Raw genomic sequence first — 20,970 nt, forward strand, 5'->3', positions numbered from 1 at the left:
CGTCAGTGGTACAGCCGTGACCAAGCCAAACACCAAAGACGCAGTCATCTGTACAGCCGTGACCAAGACAACCACCAAGACGCAGTCGTCTACATTGTTGCGAGTCTTCAGCTAGGATCGAGTATTACGATTAACAACCCTGTTATCTAGTTTGTTTCTGTTGTATTCTTCCTTATTCTCTGTAACTTATTATTATAAATACTCAATGACATATCATAGAGTCTACACGATTGTGAGACTATTCATAACCATATCTAGATTCTAAGATGGTATCTACCTTGTAACAGATCCTAGGAACCCTGATTTTTTTATTTTTCCTTCCGCTCAATCTCTGCAACCTTCATCATGGTTGAATCTCCTCCTGTCTCTCCCACTCATCCACCTCTGGATGCTCAATCCAATGGAAACACTAGACTTGTTTTAGATCCTTACATTATTCACCCCAGTGATAACCCTGCCACTGTTTTGTTTTCTCCTCTTCTTCAAGGAGATAACTATGGTTCATGGGTCCGAGGTATTACCAAAGCATTGAATGCTAAAGGAAAATTAGGCTTTGTTGATGGATCGTTACCTCCACCTGCTGATGATCTGACTCACCGATGTTGGAAACGCTGTGATGACTTGGTAGGCAGCTGGTTACTTAATTCTGTGCATCCAGACATTCGAGCCAGTTGCCTATATGCTGCATCCTCCCATGCAATCTGGAAAGACTTACAAGTAAGGTTCTGTATCTCCAATGCACCAATTCTTTTTCGTCTTAAATCTGCTATTGCTAGCATTCGTCAGGAATCAATGCCAGTCTCACTTTATTACACAAAAATAAAAACTCTCTGGGATCAGTATGACTCCTTGGTAGCTAGCACAGAAGCTTGCATATGTGGTGCTGGAAAATCTATGCTTGAACGATTGGAACGGGATCGTGCAATGGAGTTTCTCCAAGGCCTCCATGACAGATTCTCCAATCTTCGCAGTCAGATTCTGACAATGGAACCATTTCCTACTGCCTTGAGAATTTTTAATCTTGTCCAACAAGAGGAAGAACAGCAAAATATCACTTCCATTCCTATGCCTACTGTCGACTCTGCTGCACTCAACACCAACCGCCATTTTCCTTCTTATTCTCGTTTACCTACTAGTCAGCACAAGCGCCAGAGGCCCCATTGTGATTATTGCAACAAACATGGTCATGTTAGAGACAAATGTTATAAGCTGCATGGTTTTCCTGCACCAGTTCCTAATCCTACAGTTGCTGCGGCTGCAGCCATGCCATCTGACTCGGCTACCACTAACCCAGTTCTTCCATCCTTATCTGCTGATCAATATGCTAGGCTCTTAGCACTCATCAATCCTCCAACGGACCCTTCTCAGCTGGAACATCGTGCCAATTTTGCAGGTACAACTCTGACTACCTCTTTTCTTGATCCATGGTTTGTAGATAGTGGCGCTACACACCATATTTGCAATTCTTTACAGTTTTTTACTTCATATATGCCTGTCACTTCCTTAATTCAAATGCAATTACCAGATGGTTCCTTCTCTGTGGTTAAGCACATTGGTGAGGTGGTTTTTTCCCCTACACTAAAACTTTCCAATGTGCATCATATTCCAAGTTTTAAGTTTAATCTTATTTCTATCAGCCAATTGACTCGTCAATCCAACTGTGTTGCTTATTTCTTTGAACACATTTGTTTCTTTCAGGACCGAGTCACCCAGAGAGTGATTGGTCAGGCTAGCCTCATCTCTGGATTATATCATCTTCAAATTCCTCAACAGCAGCAATCATCGCCTACTGCCTTATGTAATAAAGCCGCCTTAGATGTCTGGCACCGGCTAGGTCATCCTAGCCTAGAACGTTTTAAATTTCTTTGTCGTAATTTTGATTATATTCATTCAGTATTCTTCTTTTGTGATGTTTGTCCCATGGCCAAACAAAGTCGATTATCTTTTCCTAAGAATAAAATTTCTTCCAAACGTTGTTTTGATTAATTCATTGTGATATCTGGGGACCTTTTTCAACACCCTCTTCTAATGGTGCACGTTATTTCTTAACCATTGTAGATGATTTTTCCGCTGCACATGGGTTTTCTCATGCAAACAAAGTCTGACACTCTACTTTCATCAAATTTTTCACTAACTTTGTTGCAACCCAATATGCACATATTTCCCACATCTCCACTGGTACCACAGTACCATACTTGCCTCTGTTGCAACGTTTCAGTCAGACAATGGACTGAGTTTTTATCTCAGGCTATCCAACTTGGTTTGCTGATAGGGGCATTCATCACCACGCAGTTGTGTGTCTACTCCTCAACAAAATGGAGTTGTTGAACGTAAACATCGCCATTTACTCAATGTGGCTAGAGCCCTTCGTTTTCAAGCACATCTTCCTATTGATTATTGGGGAGAATGTGTTTTAACGGCTGCCTATTTGATTAACAAAATGCCTACTCCAATTCTTTCACACAAAACTCCTCACGAAATTCTACTTGGCAAGCCACCTTCTTATCATCACTTGAGAATTTTTGGTTGCTTATGTTTTGCCAGGAATACTAACGTTTCCTCCAAATTTGATTCCAGGGCAATTCCTGGTGTATTTTTGGGTTATCCACGTAATCATAAAGGCTACATTATCTTAGACCTTGCAACCAAATCTCTTTTTGTTTCCAGAGATGTTGTTTTTCATGAACAATATTTTCCCTTTAAAGATGCACAGCTTCCTTCTGCTGATTTTTTACAATCTCCCCCCCCCAGAGGAGGTTTACTATGATGATTTACCCATAGCATCTCCTACCACCACGGGATTTCACCCTATATCAACTCCTTCACCTCGTACTCCTACTCCCATGACTTCTATCAGTTCTCCTTCCAGTTCATCCTCCATCCCGCTTTCTAGTTCTACAGATTTTGCCTCTCCTACTGTGTCTGGTGCAGAGCACTTACCACGACGATCAACTAGACAATCTCACCCTCCTACTCATCTGCGAGATTATATTTGCTCAGTCCAACCAGGTATTTCCAATACGCTTTATCCTATTACCAACTATATTTCTTTTGACAAATTCACCCCGCAACATCGTGCTTTCCTCTCATCTGTCATTATCAATGAGGAACCACGTACATTTACAGAAGCCATCAAGCTTCCAGAATGGCGTGATGCCATCATTAAAGAACACACTGCACTCTTAGATAATAACACTTTCACCATTACTACTCTTCCGCCAGGAAAGTCTGCCATTGGCTGTAAATGGGTTTTTAAACTCAAATATCGTTCAGATGGCACAATCGAACGTCGTAAAGCTCGACTTGTTGCTAAAGGATACACACAACAGGAGGGCATTGATTTTCATGATACTTTTGCTCCTGTTGCTAAACTCGTCACCGTCTGTGTCTTATTGTCTATTGCTGCTATTCACAATTGGTCTTTGCATCAACTGGATGTCAATAATGCCTTCTTACAAGGTGATCTTCATGAAGACATCTACATGAAACTTCCTCCTGGATTTCAGAAAAAGGGAGATACTCATGTCTATAAGCTCAATAAATCTCTTTATGGACTTAAGCAAGCATCTCGTCAGTGGTTTGCTAAGTTCTCTTCATTCTTACTGCATGAAGGTTTTATTCAATCTAGAGATGATTACTCCCTCTTCACCTATCATTCAGGTCCCACTTCTATTTTTGTTTTAGTCTACGTTGATGATATTATCATCACAGGTAATAATGATTCTGCTATTCACAACATGAAGCAAAAGCTTGCATCTCAATTTTCACTTAAAGACCTTGGTCGTCTGCAATATTTTTTAGGCATTGAAGTTTCTCGTTCTCCCAAGGGTCTCTTTCTTTGCCAACGCAAATACATTCTTGATATTGTTAATGATTCTGGCCTTTTAGGTGCTAAGGTTTCCCCTTCTCCAATGGAACAACATCTTAAACTTCTGCCAACTTCAGGTGATCTTCTTCCTGATCCTAGTGTCTATCGTCGCCTTATTGGCCGGCTTCTCTACCTACAGGTCACCCGTCCTGATATCACTTACTCTGTGAATTATCTAAGCCAGTTTATGCAGCAACCTCGTTCTACTCACTTGGAAGCCGCACATCGTGTTGTTCGTTATCTTAAGGGCACCGTCAGTCATGGTATTTTTCTCTCTGCCAGTAGTTCTCTGACCCTTGTTGGTTATACTGACTCAGATTGGGCAGGTTGTCCAACTACTCGTCGTTCAACGACTGTCTATTTCACAATGCTTGGCGATAGCCCTATCTCTTGGAAATCCAAGAAACAGCCAACAATCTCACTTTCATCTGCTGAGGCAGAATACAGAGCTTTAGCCAGACTAACTTCTGAGCTACAATGGCTCCATTATTTATTTACCGATCTTCGTATTTGTCTTCCTCAGCCCATTCCAGTTTATTGTGATAATCAGGCTGCGATTCACATTTCTGAAAATCCAGTATTTCATGAACGTACTAAACATATTGAAATTGACTGCTATTTTGTGCGCGAAAAACTTCTCTCTGGGCTAATCAAACCCACTCATATTCCATCACCAGCTCAATTAGCTGACCTCTTCACTAAACCACTTGGAGTGGATCATTTTAAACGTCTTACAGGCAAGTTAGGCATTCGGCCTCAAGCCTCTACCGCTCTAACTTGAGGGGGGGTATTGGATATAATTTATGATATCACAGATTCACACAATGTACCACGTCAGTGGTACAGCCGTGACCAAGCCAAACACCAAAGACGCAGTCATCTGTACAGCCGTGACCAAGACAACCACCAAGACGCAGTCATCTGCATTGTTGCTAGTCTTCAGTCGTCTACATTGTTGCGAGTCTTCAGCTAGGATCGAGTATTACGATTAACAACCCTGTTATCTAGTTTGTTTCTGTTGTATTCTTCCTTATTCTCTGTAACTTATTATTATAAATACTCAATGACATATCATAGAGTCTACACGATTGTGAGACTATTCATAACCATATCTAGATTCTAAGAGATTTTATGTAGTGTGAAATTTTTCCATTTGCTACGAGTGACATGAATTTCTTGATTGTTCAGTATGGAGAATAAGTACGCCACAAAAATACAGAGAAGAGACAGTAATTAATTGCCACCAACTTTTGTCACTATGCCTTAGCTGCCCATGATGTATGTTACTCAAAACGTGTATCACATTGATACCGAAAATTCTTACATTAACGTACGGGAGACAAATGATGATTTATTTAGTCAACCTATAAATCAACAGGTAATAGAGATTAGTAAATTAATGAACGGATCTTTGATGTTTTCCCGGCATCCATGAAAAGCTACACATGATCATGTGAACTTCGAAGCAGAAATGCTTATATTTCTCCAATATTTAGATGTGGTTTTCAGAAATCACAAGCAATATGTTTTTGCTTTTGAGCTTTCCTATTTATTTTACTTTAAGTCATTCTCTCAGCCAAATTCTGACTTCCCACAAAGTTACCTTTTAACAATGTATTATGACACCCCTCTTTGTGGCTCTGCATATGAAATCTAAGTTTCGAAGCTTCTCGCTAAATTTTGAACTTTCTTACGAAAGTAAAATATTAACTTTATAGAAAAGTGTAACTTCTAGATGGTGGTGGGACTTGTACTAGTTATCATCAGCCTTAGCCCAAACACATTTGGTGTTGGGGACCATACATGCACCCAACATAAAGCCACATGATGAACTATAAATAACACCATGAAGTTTCCCGGCATCCCTCCATAGTGCTACTGTGCAAAACAATAGTCGACTTTGCACTTTGCAGTGTTTTTCAGCTAGCATTTCTGTTTGAATGTTCCTAATACCCCAAATTCTTCTCAAGATAGATCTCCAGACGATCAAAGACTATCACGCTAACATTAGCAACCAAGAGTGTGCATGTAAATATATGGGTTCAACATCAAAGATCAATCATCTTCCATCAATCATATATCTCCCCTATACCTCTGCAACGGTATCTACTATCCAAACATCACTTAATATAAGGGATAAGTCTGGGTTCCGTTTCAAAGCTTATTGACATTGACTCCCCACTCCAACCACTAGGGCAAAGTGGTTGTCTTAGTGGACCATGATCATAAATTCATTTCAAAACCCGCCCTTTGCCTTACATATTGACATTGTCACGATATTCTTCGCACATGAAGCATGCCAATGCTAAATATTCTTAACTTAAAAACTAGAATCATAAATCATAAATTAACTAGACAAAGATCATTACCTTACCTCACAAAGAGATTAGTTAGGTTGGAGGTCACCCCCTGTTACGTGATCTTGTACCCACTTCCCACTATAACCCGTTAAACAAATGTACACACCTACGTAGCGTATTTTATAACCATTAGATTTTGGTCAATGAATCAAATGTGAATATTATGATGCATGTGATGAAGATTTGATCAGTCACTCTAGTTGTACATCTATCATTAAATGGATTTTCCAGCCTATTTATTTAAGATATTTGAGACAAAACGTCCCAAAAAATATCTTCTTCTATAAGATGATGACCTATAAACCTATTGCCTTCTGCACCATAACAATAACAACTACACAACTACTCCTACATCTCAAAACAACATATACTTCCATCACCACTTGCTAAAAATAGTAGTGCTATATATTTCATCAGCAAGAGCATAATTTTCTTAGGCCTTTTCTTCTCTGTTTGATTCTGTAGTCTTGTAAGAGATTTATCGTCATGTCGTCTTCAGCTACGGCAAGCTCATCCCTCAGTTCAGTAAAAAAGCTAAGGAGAAACCAAGTCCATGGTGAATATCAACATAGAACATCATCTCCATCCCATGTTGTTGTTGGGGGTCTTACTCATCTTCCATGCAGAATAAGTATAATGAATTCAATAAACAAACATGTTAACTTCTTGTCATCATCATCAACAACAAATTCAGGGTCTCACTACTCATTCAGCAGACCATTACAACCACATAAACGCACTACTCACATGTATGACAAAAATCATGATTCTAATTCTAAGAAAAATAGATCTAATTTTTATTCTTTTTCCTTCTCATTTCTTGATTTGTTTTGCATAAATTAGTTGACTTAAATATGGTAGTTATGAATTGAATGCAGTAGGGAACTGAATGCAATTGAGAACCTACCAGCAGGAACCCCACTTCCAACTCCTCCTGGTCCTCCTAATTCTGGATGGTAATATTTATAAATTCTAATAACTTTCTAATTTGTTTATTTTATTTTTTTTAAAATATGACTAACCATCAACTGTTTAACACAATTAAACTTTATTTTGATTGATTAATCAGGTTTAACTGGCTCCTCTGGACTGTAATACCCATGCTTTTCCCTTTCTTCAAGAACAAAATGAGTCCACTAATGCTTCTTAAACGTAAGCATATATCCATTTGATCAGTAATTTTTACTTGGTGGAATTTTAATTTAATTTTAATTTTTTGAGTAACAGAGAAAGTAGACACAATAGTGGGCATTGTGGATCATGCTGCTGAGGTGCTTGAAGACGTAGCGGAGGAGGTAGTGAAAATAACAGATGAATTTGAGGATAAAGTACCTGAAGGCAGTACACTTAAGAAGGCAATCTGTTCTGTTCATGAAGTTGCAGAAGAAGCCATCAAAGTTGCAGATTTAGCTGAAGATCTCGTTGACAAGGTACATACCTACTATAATTTAAATTCGATTAATTAACTTAATCAATCCCTTATTAAGTTTAATCTCAACAGTGTTTGTCTGGGAATGAAATTAAGTTCACCACACACAATAGCAATAATAAACAAGATGTTGTCAACTTGATCTTAATTGGAGTGTTAAGTTAAGCGTATTAGCTGGTGGCGGCTTTGGTCAAGTAATCTGCAGAACTATTCAATAATGTACATATTAATCATGTTGCCGTGTCAGGTGGAATAACATGTATATTGGACTTGGTAGTTTAAACTTCAAATTTTAAGATCTCTAAATTTAAGATCTCTAATTGCAAATTCTCACTGACAGACATGATTCTGCCCATCTACAAGTTAATCAGTTGATTAGTTGGATAAAAACAATTACGAAACGGTTAACAAAATTAAATAATTTAATTGAACTGTCTGTAATTCAGAAATAATAGGCAAGACAATTTTTGTTGTGGATGGCAGCTTAAAGATGATTCAGTTCTTGATACTAATATACTGCGGTTGCAATTTTAATTTTTGAATCGTGAGTCTCTCTGAATTTAATCTAGTAAAATGTTATAATGATGTAGGGTGAGGCATTAGAGAAAAAAATGGAGGATTTGCTCGAGAAGCAAGAAGCGGAGGCAGCAGCTAAGGGCCAACAACAACAAAAGGTAATGAGCCCAAAAAGTCCTGAAAAACAACAGACAGAGTTACCGTATTTATTTATTGTTATGGATGTGAGGTGGTTGGGATGATTAATGATCAAATATGTTGAGCTTTGGGCTTTGCTTTTTGGTGCTAGCTTAATGGTTATATATTGCAGGCAGAAAATATAGAGAAAAAGATGGTGGATTTGGCACAGAAGCACGAATCAGTAGTAACGGCAGCCAAAGAGGTAGAAACGGATTTGGAGGATTTCGTAAAAACAACCGAAGCCATGGCCGCAGCAAAACAAGAACTAAGAAATGCAAAGTCTAATAAAAAAGGATCAGCTTAATTAATTAATTAGTTTTATTTTTCACAAAATTGGTTAAAAAGACCAAAATCAACAATTCCTAGGTGAAATGGACAGTTAGATTTTGATACTGTTTAAATGGACAAAAATGTAAAAATAGGCAGGATGTAATCAGTTTCATCGTGTCCATTTTTAAATATTTTTTCTTATTTTTAATTTACACAGGATGTATCCATTTTCATCTTGCTATTTTTTTCTGGCCATTTCACCCAAAATATTTTTTACTCGTCCATTTGAACCGTGATTTAAAAATATTTGGACAAATGACCCATTTTTCGTTTATTTTTATAATTAAATAAATCAAACATATAATTAAACTTGTTCATTGGCTCTATTTCATTCATGTGCCTCTTGTAATACTACTACGGAAGTAGACTTTAGATTGATTCTCTAGTTAATTATGATTAAATTGCTTAATAAATTAAATGATTAAGAACATAAAATTTAATACACCGTCATCGTCTCCCAAATTGTGTTTATGAAATCTCGACTCGATATGATATGATATAGTGATCAAAAGGATGAGAACCAATGCTCTAATTGAAATTTAAATACTTCCAGACAAACACCACCAGAACTCCACTAAAACTGAGACCCCCATTTTAGGATAATCACTAACAATAAATTATAATGTAGCCGGTCTCACAAAATCATCCTCAAATGGCAAACTCGGTTTTGACTTTTATCATATACACGTTCTTGTAATCATGTTCTCGTAATCATTAATGTTAAATATTTTCCAAATAGGACCTAGTTAGTAATTCTGCCAATCATTCCCAAATGATTCGCGATCGTACTCGAATGATATTTTCGAACTATTTGAACTCCGAACCTAATTTCTGGATTATATGGATCTCATGAATGACTCGCGAACGTATCCGAATTGACCGATGATATTTCCGAACTAGAACTCCCATAGGTAACTCTCAGAGCAGAGTTCTGCTGATTGGTTTTTGTTTGATTTTGTATATACATTAATTATTCAGTTAAAATTTTATATCGGTAGTTGTTTAACCAGTGTTTTATGTGTTGATTTTTATTAAAAGTCTATAAACTCGTTTTATAATACATTTATGCGATTAAATTGTTTACTTCTTATTAAATAATAACGCTAAAATGTTTTTTTTCCATCTTATAAATCATATACAAATAAAATTAGTCTCGTAATAAGGTCATAATACTTATCAATTTATCATATATGTAAACCGAATTTTAAATGCCGAACTCACATTTATAAAACGAATATGTACGTACGTATGCCATTCCGAACTACTGTCCGAACAACGAACCGTTGACCGGATTTTTGACCGATCCGACCTATCTGAATCCGTATAATTCCCGTACGCATGTCGTCCCGAACTACTACTCGTTCCCCGAATTGCTAACTAGGAATAGGACTTCTCAAAGTAAAGAATGGCTTCTTAAACAGCAGAACTTTCTAGGTTATATCAATTCGCTTTGCTAAAGGGATAACCAATTACTCGGTCAATTTATTGTAATTAACTTGGAAGTATTTGCTTCTCACCGCGGTGGATGGCGGTCAGCTCTTTCTCCTTAATTCCCCTGCCTAAACTGAAGTCTTTATCTTCCAACAGGCTCCTTCTTTTGTCTTTGCAACTACTTCTGTTTTGTCTTCTTGTTTTTGTGTTCCATGGTCGTTTCTTACCTTCTATACCTCTATGATTAAACTCATGTTTTTTTTTGGATCGGCCATGATTAAACTCATGTTCAATGTCGTATACCGCCTGAACCTATTGCCAGCCAGCACCTACGTAGTGATTTCATTACATTTGATTAGTCAATTACATACGGTCAAAATATTTTAACATTCCAGACAATTGCGTCCGAAATTCTTCCTCTCCTTATATAAGTCATCAACTTCTTGCTTTAGCATTACAAAAATAACAACTACGTACGACAACTTTGTATCAAAGCAAGCACCATTCGTAAATAGTACAACTTCTACATCTTTCATTCTCCACAGAATTTTCTCGTTTGATCCTCTATTCTTCTTATTGCTGTTCTATCATTTCTTTACAAGTAATCATGTCGTCTGCGTCTGTAGCGATATCATCGATTTGTTCTCACAACTTAAGGAGAAATATAATCTATGGTGATTATCAACAAAGACATAGAACTTCCTCATCATCATTCCAAACTGTTGCCGGAGGTCTTACTCATCTTCCGCGTCTAATGACGATGAGTACGATCAATCCAAACTTCTTGTCTTCATCATCATCAACAACAAATAGACGGACATCACACATGTATGAAATGATCATTAATCTCTCTTCTATCTTATCTTCTTCAATATTAATTCAGTTGTTTAATTATTTATTGTTGTCATGAATAATTGCAGTAGGAATGCAATTGAGAACCTACCAGCTGGAGCCCCACTTCCTACCCCTCCTGGACCTCCTCCTTCTGGATGGTAATATTAGTAATTACAAAATCAAAGCACTGCTTTTTCTTATTAATTTTAGTACTTTTAGATTAATTATCTATTTAATCTTAATTAGCTTAATTTGATTGATTGATTGATTAGGTTTAGCTGGATTATATGGACTCTAATACCCGTGCTTTTCCCTCTCTTCAAGAGCAAAATGAGTCCATTGCTCCTCCTTAAACGTAAGTACATATTCAGTTCAATTGAATCAATAAGCATCTACTTGTATTTTGAATATATAGAAGTTGAAATTAATGAGGCTTAATTAATCATAGAAATTGAAATTTTTGGGATCAACAGAGAGAGTAGACACAGTGATAGACATTGTGGACGATACGGCTGAGCTGATAGAAGACATCGCGGAGGAGGTGGTGAAGATAACCGATCATTTTGAAGATAAAGTCCCTGATGGCAGTACACTCAAGAACACAATGTGTGCTATTCATGAAGTTGCACAGCAAACCATTAAAGTTGCAGATTTAGCTGAAGATCTCATTGACAAGGTATCGTACCTCCTATTTTAACTTAACTCGATAAATTAGGAGTCACCGTGCCGTTTACTCGGTGTATTACTTGATGGCGGCTTCAAACTAATATGTAAAACTTAGTCAATAACGTACTTATTATTCACGCCATTGAATATATGCACATGAATATCCCCAAGTTGTCATCTTGTCATATATACGTTTTTTAAGTTTCAAGTTAGCTAATCTTAGTGATGACAGTACGTTTAGACTCTTGGCTAGTTGGTGTCATAAGTCTGCTGGCGTGCAAGATATATGCACACCAGGAACTAACCACCAACAAATGGATAACTCATTCGGTAAATCAGAACACAGTGGAGTGGAGGGATTAGATTAATAGTAGACAAAAGGCAGTGTATACACATGCACCAAAAAATGCATGTATTTCAATATTTATTTTTCATATTGTTCTAGCAGCCTTTGAATTGTAAACGTGAATCTGATATGCGGTAAAATATTGCAACCAATGCAGGGAGAGGCGCTCGAGGAAAAGATGAAGAATTTATTGGAGAAGCAAGAAGCAGCAGCAGCTGCAGCCAAAGACCAAGCAGAAGAGGAACAAAAGAAGGTGGCGCCTCAAAAGTCTTGATTCTTGAAACAAACAGAAATACTACAATTCTTTATTATTTTCAATGGAGTGGGTGGATTTGCTTATTAAGTCTAGCCTGCAGTAGCTAATTTCATTCATTTGTCTTGTTTTACTCAATGGACTTTGAATAGAATCTAGTTAAGTATGATCAAGTTGTTTACTTCCTAGTAATTAAATGGGATTAAGAAATCAGAAGATAAAATTTGGCTGGGTAAGGTAGTTCCGAAGTAAATTAATTTACTTAAACAATAGTTAGTGGACCTAATAATATTAGACGACAGGAATATCACCTAGTCGTTAAAAACTCTTAAAAGAACTTGTCAAATCTATGAATTGTCCAATGTGCATGTTATTTGCCTCGTGAGTTCACGTTGAAAAATCGAAGTCCAAATGGCACCCACAAGCTTTGAATTAAATTTATTTTTGGCAAGAGGAAAAAAAAAAGAGTACATATCAACGTAATTAATCTTTTATATGTAATTAATTAATTTATCTTGTTTCAAAATATAAAAAAAAAAAAGTAATTAATGTCATCCGAGATGGTTGAAATCTCAAATGATATTTTACGCCTCGATCCGAAACAAATCTTTTAATCTCAAAGAGACGAGAACTATTCGATAAGAACTTTCCGAGAAAAAATTCACATGGAAATTGAACTATTATCCTTCCTCCTAATTGACCTTCACATATATCTTTATGAAATTTTACAAATATCCCTAATGGCATATTTGAAATTTTGTGTGAAAACGAAATACTTATAATTCCACATTTAACCTATCAGTCCTTTTTTCTTTTTTCCTTCGTATCTCGCAAATTTGAGAGAGAAACGAAAATCCCACCGGCACCTCCATCACCACCAACACCTTCACCATCTCTGCCATCTCCGTTCAAATACATAATCAGCTCCGCCACCACCCCTAGTCCACCGTCTGTACAATTCCCTCTATCAATACCTCTTAAACTTGCAGCACCACCATCACCTCCTAAACAATCTGTTTTAATCGATTTCACCAGATTCATCTACGAAATTCAGATTAAGAGATGAATCAATTGAAACTAATCTCCATAACCTAATCCCGAGCACCAGGTTCGTCAGTCTCACTCCGATTTTTCAACTGAATTGGGCATGGTTTCATTTTTAAACCCTCATTTTGGGTTTCATTTTTCTTCATATCGATGATTAATTCTGGTAATTCATTATTATCATCTGTATTTAATCATAAAAATGCAACTGGTGTTTGAATGAACTGTGATGGTGCTTTCATGGTCGATTTGGCTGAGTAGAAGGGAAATAACAAGCTATTGCGAGTCAGTGAAGGATTATATTGAAGGGGTTGGTTCGAATTTGATGTTGACAGTGAAATGGTGTGAAATTGATTTAGGGCCCCTGCTAAAATCTGGTGATTGTTATGGGTTAAGTGTAGATGAGAGTGTTGTGATGGGTGATGGAATGAATGAGTTGAGCTACAGAATGAAGTTGGTGGTGAGTTTGGATGTATGCTTAGGAATGGCTTGAGACAATACTGGAAAGTGGCTTTGTAGGATGAAATGGTGGTTTATGTGGACAAATGGGATAATGTTAATCGTTGCAGCTACTGGTGGTATGAAAGTATAGGTGGTTAGGTGTCGCTGCTGTCGATGTGAAACAAGAATGGAGTTGTGCCATTGATGCAGGTGATACCAGCGAGAAGGAAATTGAGTGTTGTTTACATTTTGGTACTGATTCAAAGAGGACAGAGAGAGAAGGAGATTGCAACTGAGTTAGGTTGTAGAATCTGAAGCTGCACTGCACAATGTAAGATTCCAGAGTTAATGCTCAGTGTTGCCGGCTTCATTGTAGAGAGTTACCTGGTGGACTGTGGAGCTGTTGTAGTTGAGTGCAATGGCAGTGCTGCATGATGGAAGTGATGGTTTAGATGAATGTTTAGGTTCAGGTACCAAGTGCAATTTACAAATGCAAATGCAGGTGGTGCTGTTGTGCAATTGCAGAGATGCTGTTATTGGATGGGAGAATGGTTTACTGAGGCTAGGATGCAGTTGCAGGTGACAGTTTGAATGGATTGCAGTGGAAGATGTAAGGTGACAGTGAGGCACTGGTGGTGTTTGGTAGTCTCTGTACCGGACTCGAATTGCAGATGTGGATGACAATAAAATGCATTGGGTTGTGGTGGTGCCGGTGGCGCCAGTGGTGGTGGCGGACTGGTAAGGGTAGTCTCTGGTGGTGGTGCCGGTGGCGCCAGTGGTGGTGGCGGACTGGTAACGGTGATGCAATGGTGGTGGAGTGGTAGTGAAATATTAGTGGTGGTGGTGGTTGGTAACTGGTGGTTGGTAGGTGGTGGTTGTTAAACGGTGGTGGTGTAATGGTAGTTGAATGTTGGCGGTGGTGGTGCTAATGGTGGTGGTAAAGTGGTAGAGGAAGAAATTTGTTCCATTTTGAAATAAAGAAAAAAAAATATTATATGAGTGAGTGTATTAAGATAATTTAATATTAAATGGATAAGATTATAAAAAGTAGGGAACTATTTATTGTTAAATAAGAATATATTTATTGGGTGTCTTAAATAGGGACATATAATTAATATACCCATAGACAGTCGAGATTTCGTAGAAACGAATTAACAAGCTAGTCGAGGGTCGGTATCGGAATTTCATTATAAAAAATTTAAGACAAGCCCTAAAAGGCTAGTTTTTCTTTATACTGTGTGAAACTGTGGATCATATTACGAAAGACTAGTACACCTTATTCTAAAATTTCCACCGTCTTCTTCATTTGCTGGATTAAGTAGTGGTATAAAATTTTAAATAAGGACTCTGAGATCTCGTCATGATAAACTTGTTAAGTGACCCGATTTCGGACGAAACAAAACCGAGAAATGAAATTTACTACATTCATCCACACCAGCAAATTCTTTTGAGAATGTGATTTGATTTGAATTGTGAATGTTATGGGAAAAGTCTTACCTAAAAAAAGAAAAGACGATGCTGGCTATGGGGTTCGAACCCATGCGCACTTATGTGCAGAAGATCTTAAGTCTTCCCCCTCGGGCAAACCAGCTGCTTGACTTAAAGTTGCTTTTAGTGTAACTTGACTTAAATTAAAAGTCGCTCATAATAGATTAGTCGCCCATAAGTAAAAATATTAGGGCTGCACATACCCAGACTTATGGACTGGTCAATTCTGAACAATAAAGTGAAGAAGACGAAGATGATGATGAAGAACACTTATCTGATGATAGCTCTCTACTGATTATCACCCAAGCGAGTATGGGGACCTTAAATCTGTCTCTGATGAGGATAAGGCCATGGATGGCCGCTGTAAATGTTGATCGCCGCCATATATATGAGACGCATTTTTCATCCCGACGGCGGACACAAGCCTGGTTTGTTCTGAAAGCAATTCATTGGATGGTGCATATTATGGAGAGTATAGGCTGTATAGCGACACTTTAAATGGTGAGTATATACAGCATCATCCCAGAAAAGGAGGTTTGAAAATTTTGAATAATTTGGTTAGTACTGCAGATATTGAAGAAAAGACCAGTTCCAATCGCGCATAGTACGAAAGTTGAAAAAAGAAGTGAAGAGGGTACAACATTTGGAGGAACATCCAGTGAAGGTTAAGTTGGAGAAGTGTGATGTTAAGTATATACACCGAAACCCTAAGGAAGCATTTTGTTTAGTCTGCTTGTTTTGGTGTTCCATAGTCTCGTTTTGTACATGTCAAATATAGAGCGAGTACACAGTGATACCCGGAAGCTAGCTACATCCAATATAAACCAGCAGCTGCATGGTACTTCATTATAATTAGACTTGTTCAATATGTTATTTACCTGCCAGCACCTACCTAGTCATTTCAGATAATAACGTCCGAAGGAAAATTACGTATAAAGTCATTACTTCTTGCTTTAGCACTGCAATAACAACTACGTACAACAACTTTTCTGAGTACCAAAACAAGCAATATCCCCTACATATTTCATCGCCGTTCGTTAATACAGTACTACTTGTTCATCTTCCGTCATCACCGAAGAATTTTCTTATATGATCCCATAGTCGAATTACTGTTTTATCATGTGGTCCGCCAGCTCGTCTATTTGGTTGACAATCTATGGTGATCATCAACCAAGACGTAGAACTTCTTCAACTTCAAACCATAATATTGTTGTCAGAGGTCTTACTCATCATCCACGCCTAATGATCAACACAAACTTCTTGTCCTCATCATCATCATCAACAAGTAAACGTGCCATACACATGTATGAAATTATCAGTAGTCTCTCCTCTATGTTTTTTTTTCTTCAAATTTAGCTAGTTATCTCGTGTTCAATTGCTTTTTGGTTGTGGATTAATGCAGTAGAAAAGCCATAGAGAACCTACCAGCAGGAGCCCCACTTCCTACCCTCCTGGACCTCCTTCTTCTGGATGGTAATATTAAAATTAACCCACTACTTTTTCCTTCTAATAATATTTTTGATTAGTTATCCCTTAATCTCAATTACTTTAATTCGATTTGATTAATTAGGTTTAACTGGATTTTATGGACTGTAATACCCATGCTTTTCCCTATTTTCAAGAACAAACTGAGTCCATTGCTCCTCCTTAAACGTATGTATATTCATTCCCTCCTTAAACTGTAATACCCATTCCCTATATTCATTTCATCAATCTGTTTAAGCTCAAAGTAATTAGTTTCGATTTTGAGGCTGTAATTAACTTATAAAATTTGAAATTGTTTGGACCATCAGGGAAAGTCGACGTGGTGGTGGGCAAGGTGGACGATGCGGCTAAGCTGATAGAAGATATTGGGAAAGAGGCGGTGAAGTTAACCGATGATTTTGAAAACAAAGTACCTGATGGCAGTGTGCTCAAGAATACAATGTGTGCCATTCATGATGTTGTACAGGGAACCGTCAAAGTTGCCATTTTGGCTGAAGATCTCATTCACAAGGTACTATACCTACTATTTTAACTTAACTTGATTAATTAATTTCTCGGTGTATTAGTTGATGGCGGCTTCAAAGTAATCGTAAAACCTAGTCAATTAATGTGAATATTCTTCGCGACATCGTATATGCACATGTATATCCCGATGTTTTCAACTTATCCGACATAATTAATTTGATTTTGATGTACTGCTAAATTTTTGTTAGTGATGACAGTTTAGACTCGTGAGCAGTTAATGTCGTAAGTTTGTTGCAAATAATGCAAGATTAATATAGTAAAATGTTGCAAATAATGCAGGGAGAGGCGCTCAAGAAAAAGATGGAGGATTTAATAGAGAAGCAAGAAAAGGCAGAAGATGACCAAGCAGAAGAGCATATATAGGTGGCGCCTCAAAAGTCTTGTAAATCAGTATTCTTGACTTGTTCTTGATCAATTTACAATGGAGTGGTTGAATGAATATGTTGAATACTAAGGAATTTCATTTATCTGTTTTGTTTTACTCAATGGACTTTGATTAAAGTTTCGTTTTCAATATGATCAAATTGTTCCGTAGTTAAATGTAAGTAATTAAAAACTAAAAAAGATAATATTTGGCTTGGTATGTAGTTAACCTTGAGTCTCGAAGTAAATCAATATAATTTGGTGGATGTAATTTTAAACAAATTTTGGTGGATGTAATTTTAAACAAATTAAACAAATTTTGGTGGATGTAATTTTAAACAAATTTTGGTGGATGTAATTTTGGTGGATGTAATTTTAAACAAATTTTGGTGGATGTAATTATGCATTACATGTTGCAACCAATCTAACTCCTTTAAAATTCTAAGTCATATGGGCTCCCACGTCGCAAGGTGACCCTCACACTCCCCTCTCCAAATTGCATAGAAATTCTCTCCTTTTGAGTCATGTCATTCCTAATTTTTCTCTTCATCCCGCCATGTCACTGCCATCTCATTCCTACTTTAAAAACTTAAAATTTTCCGTCTTTTTTTGCTGCACACGAAGGCATCCCTCTTCCTATTCTCCCTGACTTTTTTTCTCATGAAACCCTACATAGCCAGCAAAAGCATTCTTCTAGCATGTTGTCTTACGGAAAGAAAAGCTTAAATCTCAAAGGGTTTATGGTAACAATCGTGTGGTTACACAGTAAAACCCAGTAGTTGCGTCGATCGGTTTGTTTAGGATTTTTCTTGATATGATATTTTCTTATTGTTTGGTGAAGGAAAGTTTCCCTCTCCCTATTCTCTCTGACTTTCTTTCTCATTAAACCTATAGCCGGCAAAATCATTGTTACACAGTAAATCCATGCAGTTAAATCATTGTTTTTGATGATTTTTATGATTCCGCTTGTTTGTTTTTTTTGTTCTTAACCTAAATTATGCATTCGGCAGGATTAGGGTATGATGATCTTTACCACAAATTCCTAACCCTACTTTCTGTCCTTATCACGATTTTATCATTACTCATGATATTTGATTTGTTTTCTTTTATTTTGCAGGGAAGATTTGTGTTGCGTACGACTAGGAGAGCTAAATGCTAAGTCATATTAAAACCATTAATCTGTGTTGCAGAAGAATTACTTTCATAAAAACGCGACATGGTAAGAAGATTTTGTTTCCTTGAAATTATTTTTGTGTTTTAGGAAAGATTTTGTAATTATATGTATGTGTACTAATAATAGGCGGTATGATTATTTAATAGACTGCAGTGAACAAAGTCTGTATCGTGCAAAGAATAAAATTGAATATTTCATACAGTTTGGTGCAGTCCATATGCGTGCATATGCAAGCTGGAAAAGAGCATGTTAGACAAGTCTTTTCTATGGTGGAAACTTCGATCAATTGACTAAAGCTATCTCCATGAGTTCCAGTCACAATATCATCAGAAGGTTTGGTCTTCGAAGTTCTGGAACCAAAATACTTCAGATAAATGGTCTTAAACTTTATGTTGTCTCAAAAATAGTAGCTTGAATGGGCAATCCATGTTCTCAAGATATTATAGGCATTATAGCTTTCCATATGCATTTTCTTGAAATCCAGATTTTAATTAGTCAACATTTTGATCCTTGAATGTTTGGATATACAAATAATTATATTTATCGATTCTTTTCCGCAGAATCATTTTCAAGAGTATTTCAACTGAAAACTTTAAGTGACTTGGATACATGTTGTTCTTCGCTGCCTTAAATCGATTACTAGGTTCATGGAGAATAAAACCTCATCACCAGCTCATCGTGGAGTCGTGATAATTATGAAGGTATGCCCATTGATTTCAGTTGTTTTCCTTCTTAAATTATTTTTGGATGTTAACTCCGCGAAAAATAATTGGAAAGGAGAAAGACTAACCTTAGTATCGCGTGTGTAAATTGGTAGTATCAGGTCTATCCTATACACGCATTGTTGTCTATTTGGTTCCAATTGTGTTAATTCCGGTATATAGTTTAAGGATAGAGGCTATTAATATAGCAGTTTTTGGCTGTCAAGTTTCCGTCTATTTTTTATCTAATTTTTTTTCCCGGTTCATGCATATGTTTCAAATTTCTGCTTAATGGAACTATCAAGGGGAAATCAAGGAGAAGTTTAAATATCCCTTACTAACTTTTTTGGTTATTTTGTGAGCAGAAAATAATACTTGGCTTGCGATGGTACATCCAAAAAATATTTATGTGCTGCACTGATAGAGGATATATTAAGGCTATCTTGGACTTTCCTACTAATTACAATAAGAAGCTCGATTTCTTCATAATTCAATTTTTGATGAGATCTTTCCATTTTTTATTATAGGGGTTAAGGCGCCAAGCTCAACTTCTAAGACTCCAAATACTCAAGGATGATAAAATAGGAAGTCCAACTCCAAATGGTGAACAGATTGAGGGTTAAGGAAATGATGTGAATTATCCTATCTCGAGACAGCTGAGATTATTCTTGAAATGTAGATGCAGGTGAATGCTATACAGGTAACAACTTACATTCAGTATCGCACCATAGTTTACGAATTTTACGAAAATGAATAGTCTTTATATAGTAACTTTCAATTCATGTCATTTGTTTTTTTGTAGGTTTGTCACGGATGCATCGGGTTACAAATTTTTATTTGAACTCCACGTCGAGTATATTATGTGAACCTGATATGTGAAGTTAACAGTATGAGAAAGTTCACTTGGTGGTGATTATAATTAAATTACATCCATTGACTACATATGAGGTTGATTGGAGGATAGTACCGAAAGATTTGGGGAGTATTGCTTGAATAGTGGATATGGTAGAAAAAAACTTAATTATATCCTTCTATACTATTGGAGGTATGTTAATTTTGGACCGATAGTGAGGCGGGAGCTGGCATTCAAGAGGTTTATATTATCCCATTTAACCGGCCTGACTGACAAGGGAATTCTTAACATTTATGCAAAATGAAGAAGAAACCTATGTAATATATGCCCAGTTCTATTGTTGTTGAATTTACATTCTATGTAGCAAGTGCTACTTTTTTTGAACCATTTGCAAGTTCATAACTTTGATTTTCCTTCTTAGGCAACCATCAATCTTTTTTATTCTGTTGATTTTTTTTATATGTTACAGTAACCCTCAGTAGCTGTAAAGCTACAAGGGATGAGAAGGTCAATTGTGAAGGCCTGTACTGTATACAAATGTTGAATTGATGTCTCTAATGGGAAAAAAAAACATAAATCCCACTGTATGACTTGATCCATGATAGCTCATGTATAATTTTACTAGCTATTTGACGCACTAATAGGATGACAGATTAAGATACCTTCTTTTCTTCTTCTCTTAA

The 20,970-nt window shown here is 36.8% G+C and overlaps 2 protein-coding genes and 1 long non-coding RNA gene across 6 annotated transcripts; all 3 read left to right on the plus strand.

Annotated features, from left to right (window-relative positions):
• Window positions 1-6,523: 6,523 nt before the first annotated feature.
• On the plus strand, window positions 6,524-8,774 carry LOC113311794. The gene is made up of 6 exons (XM_026560591.1): window positions 6,524-6,977; window positions 7,107-7,184; window positions 7,298-7,380; window positions 7,456-7,658; window positions 8,248-8,331; window positions 8,484-8,774. The coding sequence occupies exons 1-6, from the start codon at window positions 6,715-6,717 to the stop codon at window positions 8,655-8,657; spliced, it is 885 nt and encodes a 294-aa protein (XP_026416376.1). The 5' UTR covers window positions 6,524-6,714; the 3' UTR covers window positions 8,658-8,774.
• Window positions 8,775-10,393: 1,619 nt separating this feature from the next.
• Window positions 10,394-12,386, plus strand: LOC113311799. Its single transcript, XM_026560601.1, has 5 exons — window positions 10,394-10,942; window positions 11,035-11,106; window positions 11,221-11,303; window positions 11,422-11,624; window positions 12,118-12,386. Exons 1-5 carry the CDS (start codon window positions 10,722-10,724, stop codon window positions 12,232-12,234), a joined length of 696 nt encoding a protein of 231 aa, XP_026416386.1. The 5' UTR covers window positions 10,394-10,721; the 3' UTR covers window positions 12,235-12,386.
• A 5,675-nt stretch (window positions 12,387-18,061) lies between these two features.
• Window positions 18,062-20,671, plus strand: LOC113335145. 4 transcript variants are annotated; one of them, XR_003353176.1, is made up of 6 exons: window positions 18,062-18,576; window positions 18,677-18,778; window positions 18,880-19,066; window positions 19,294-19,434; window positions 19,962-20,134; window positions 20,237-20,671. It is a non-coding gene; the product is annotated as an uncharacterized LOC113335145 (long non-coding RNA). The 4 variants fall into 4 exon arrangements; XR_003353182.1 differs by having other exon boundaries at window positions 18,062-18,778; window positions 19,800-20,134; XR_003353173.1 differs by having other exon boundaries at window positions 18,062-18,778.
• The last annotated feature ends 299 nt before the right edge of the window (window positions 20,672-20,970 follow it).

This window comes from Papaver somniferum, chromosome 1 (assembly GCF_003573695.1).
Source record: "Papaver somniferum cultivar HN1 chromosome 1, ASM357369v1, whole genome shotgun sequence".
Taxonomy (NCBI): domain Eukaryota; kingdom Viridiplantae; phylum Streptophyta; class Magnoliopsida; order Ranunculales; family Papaveraceae; genus Papaver; species Papaver somniferum.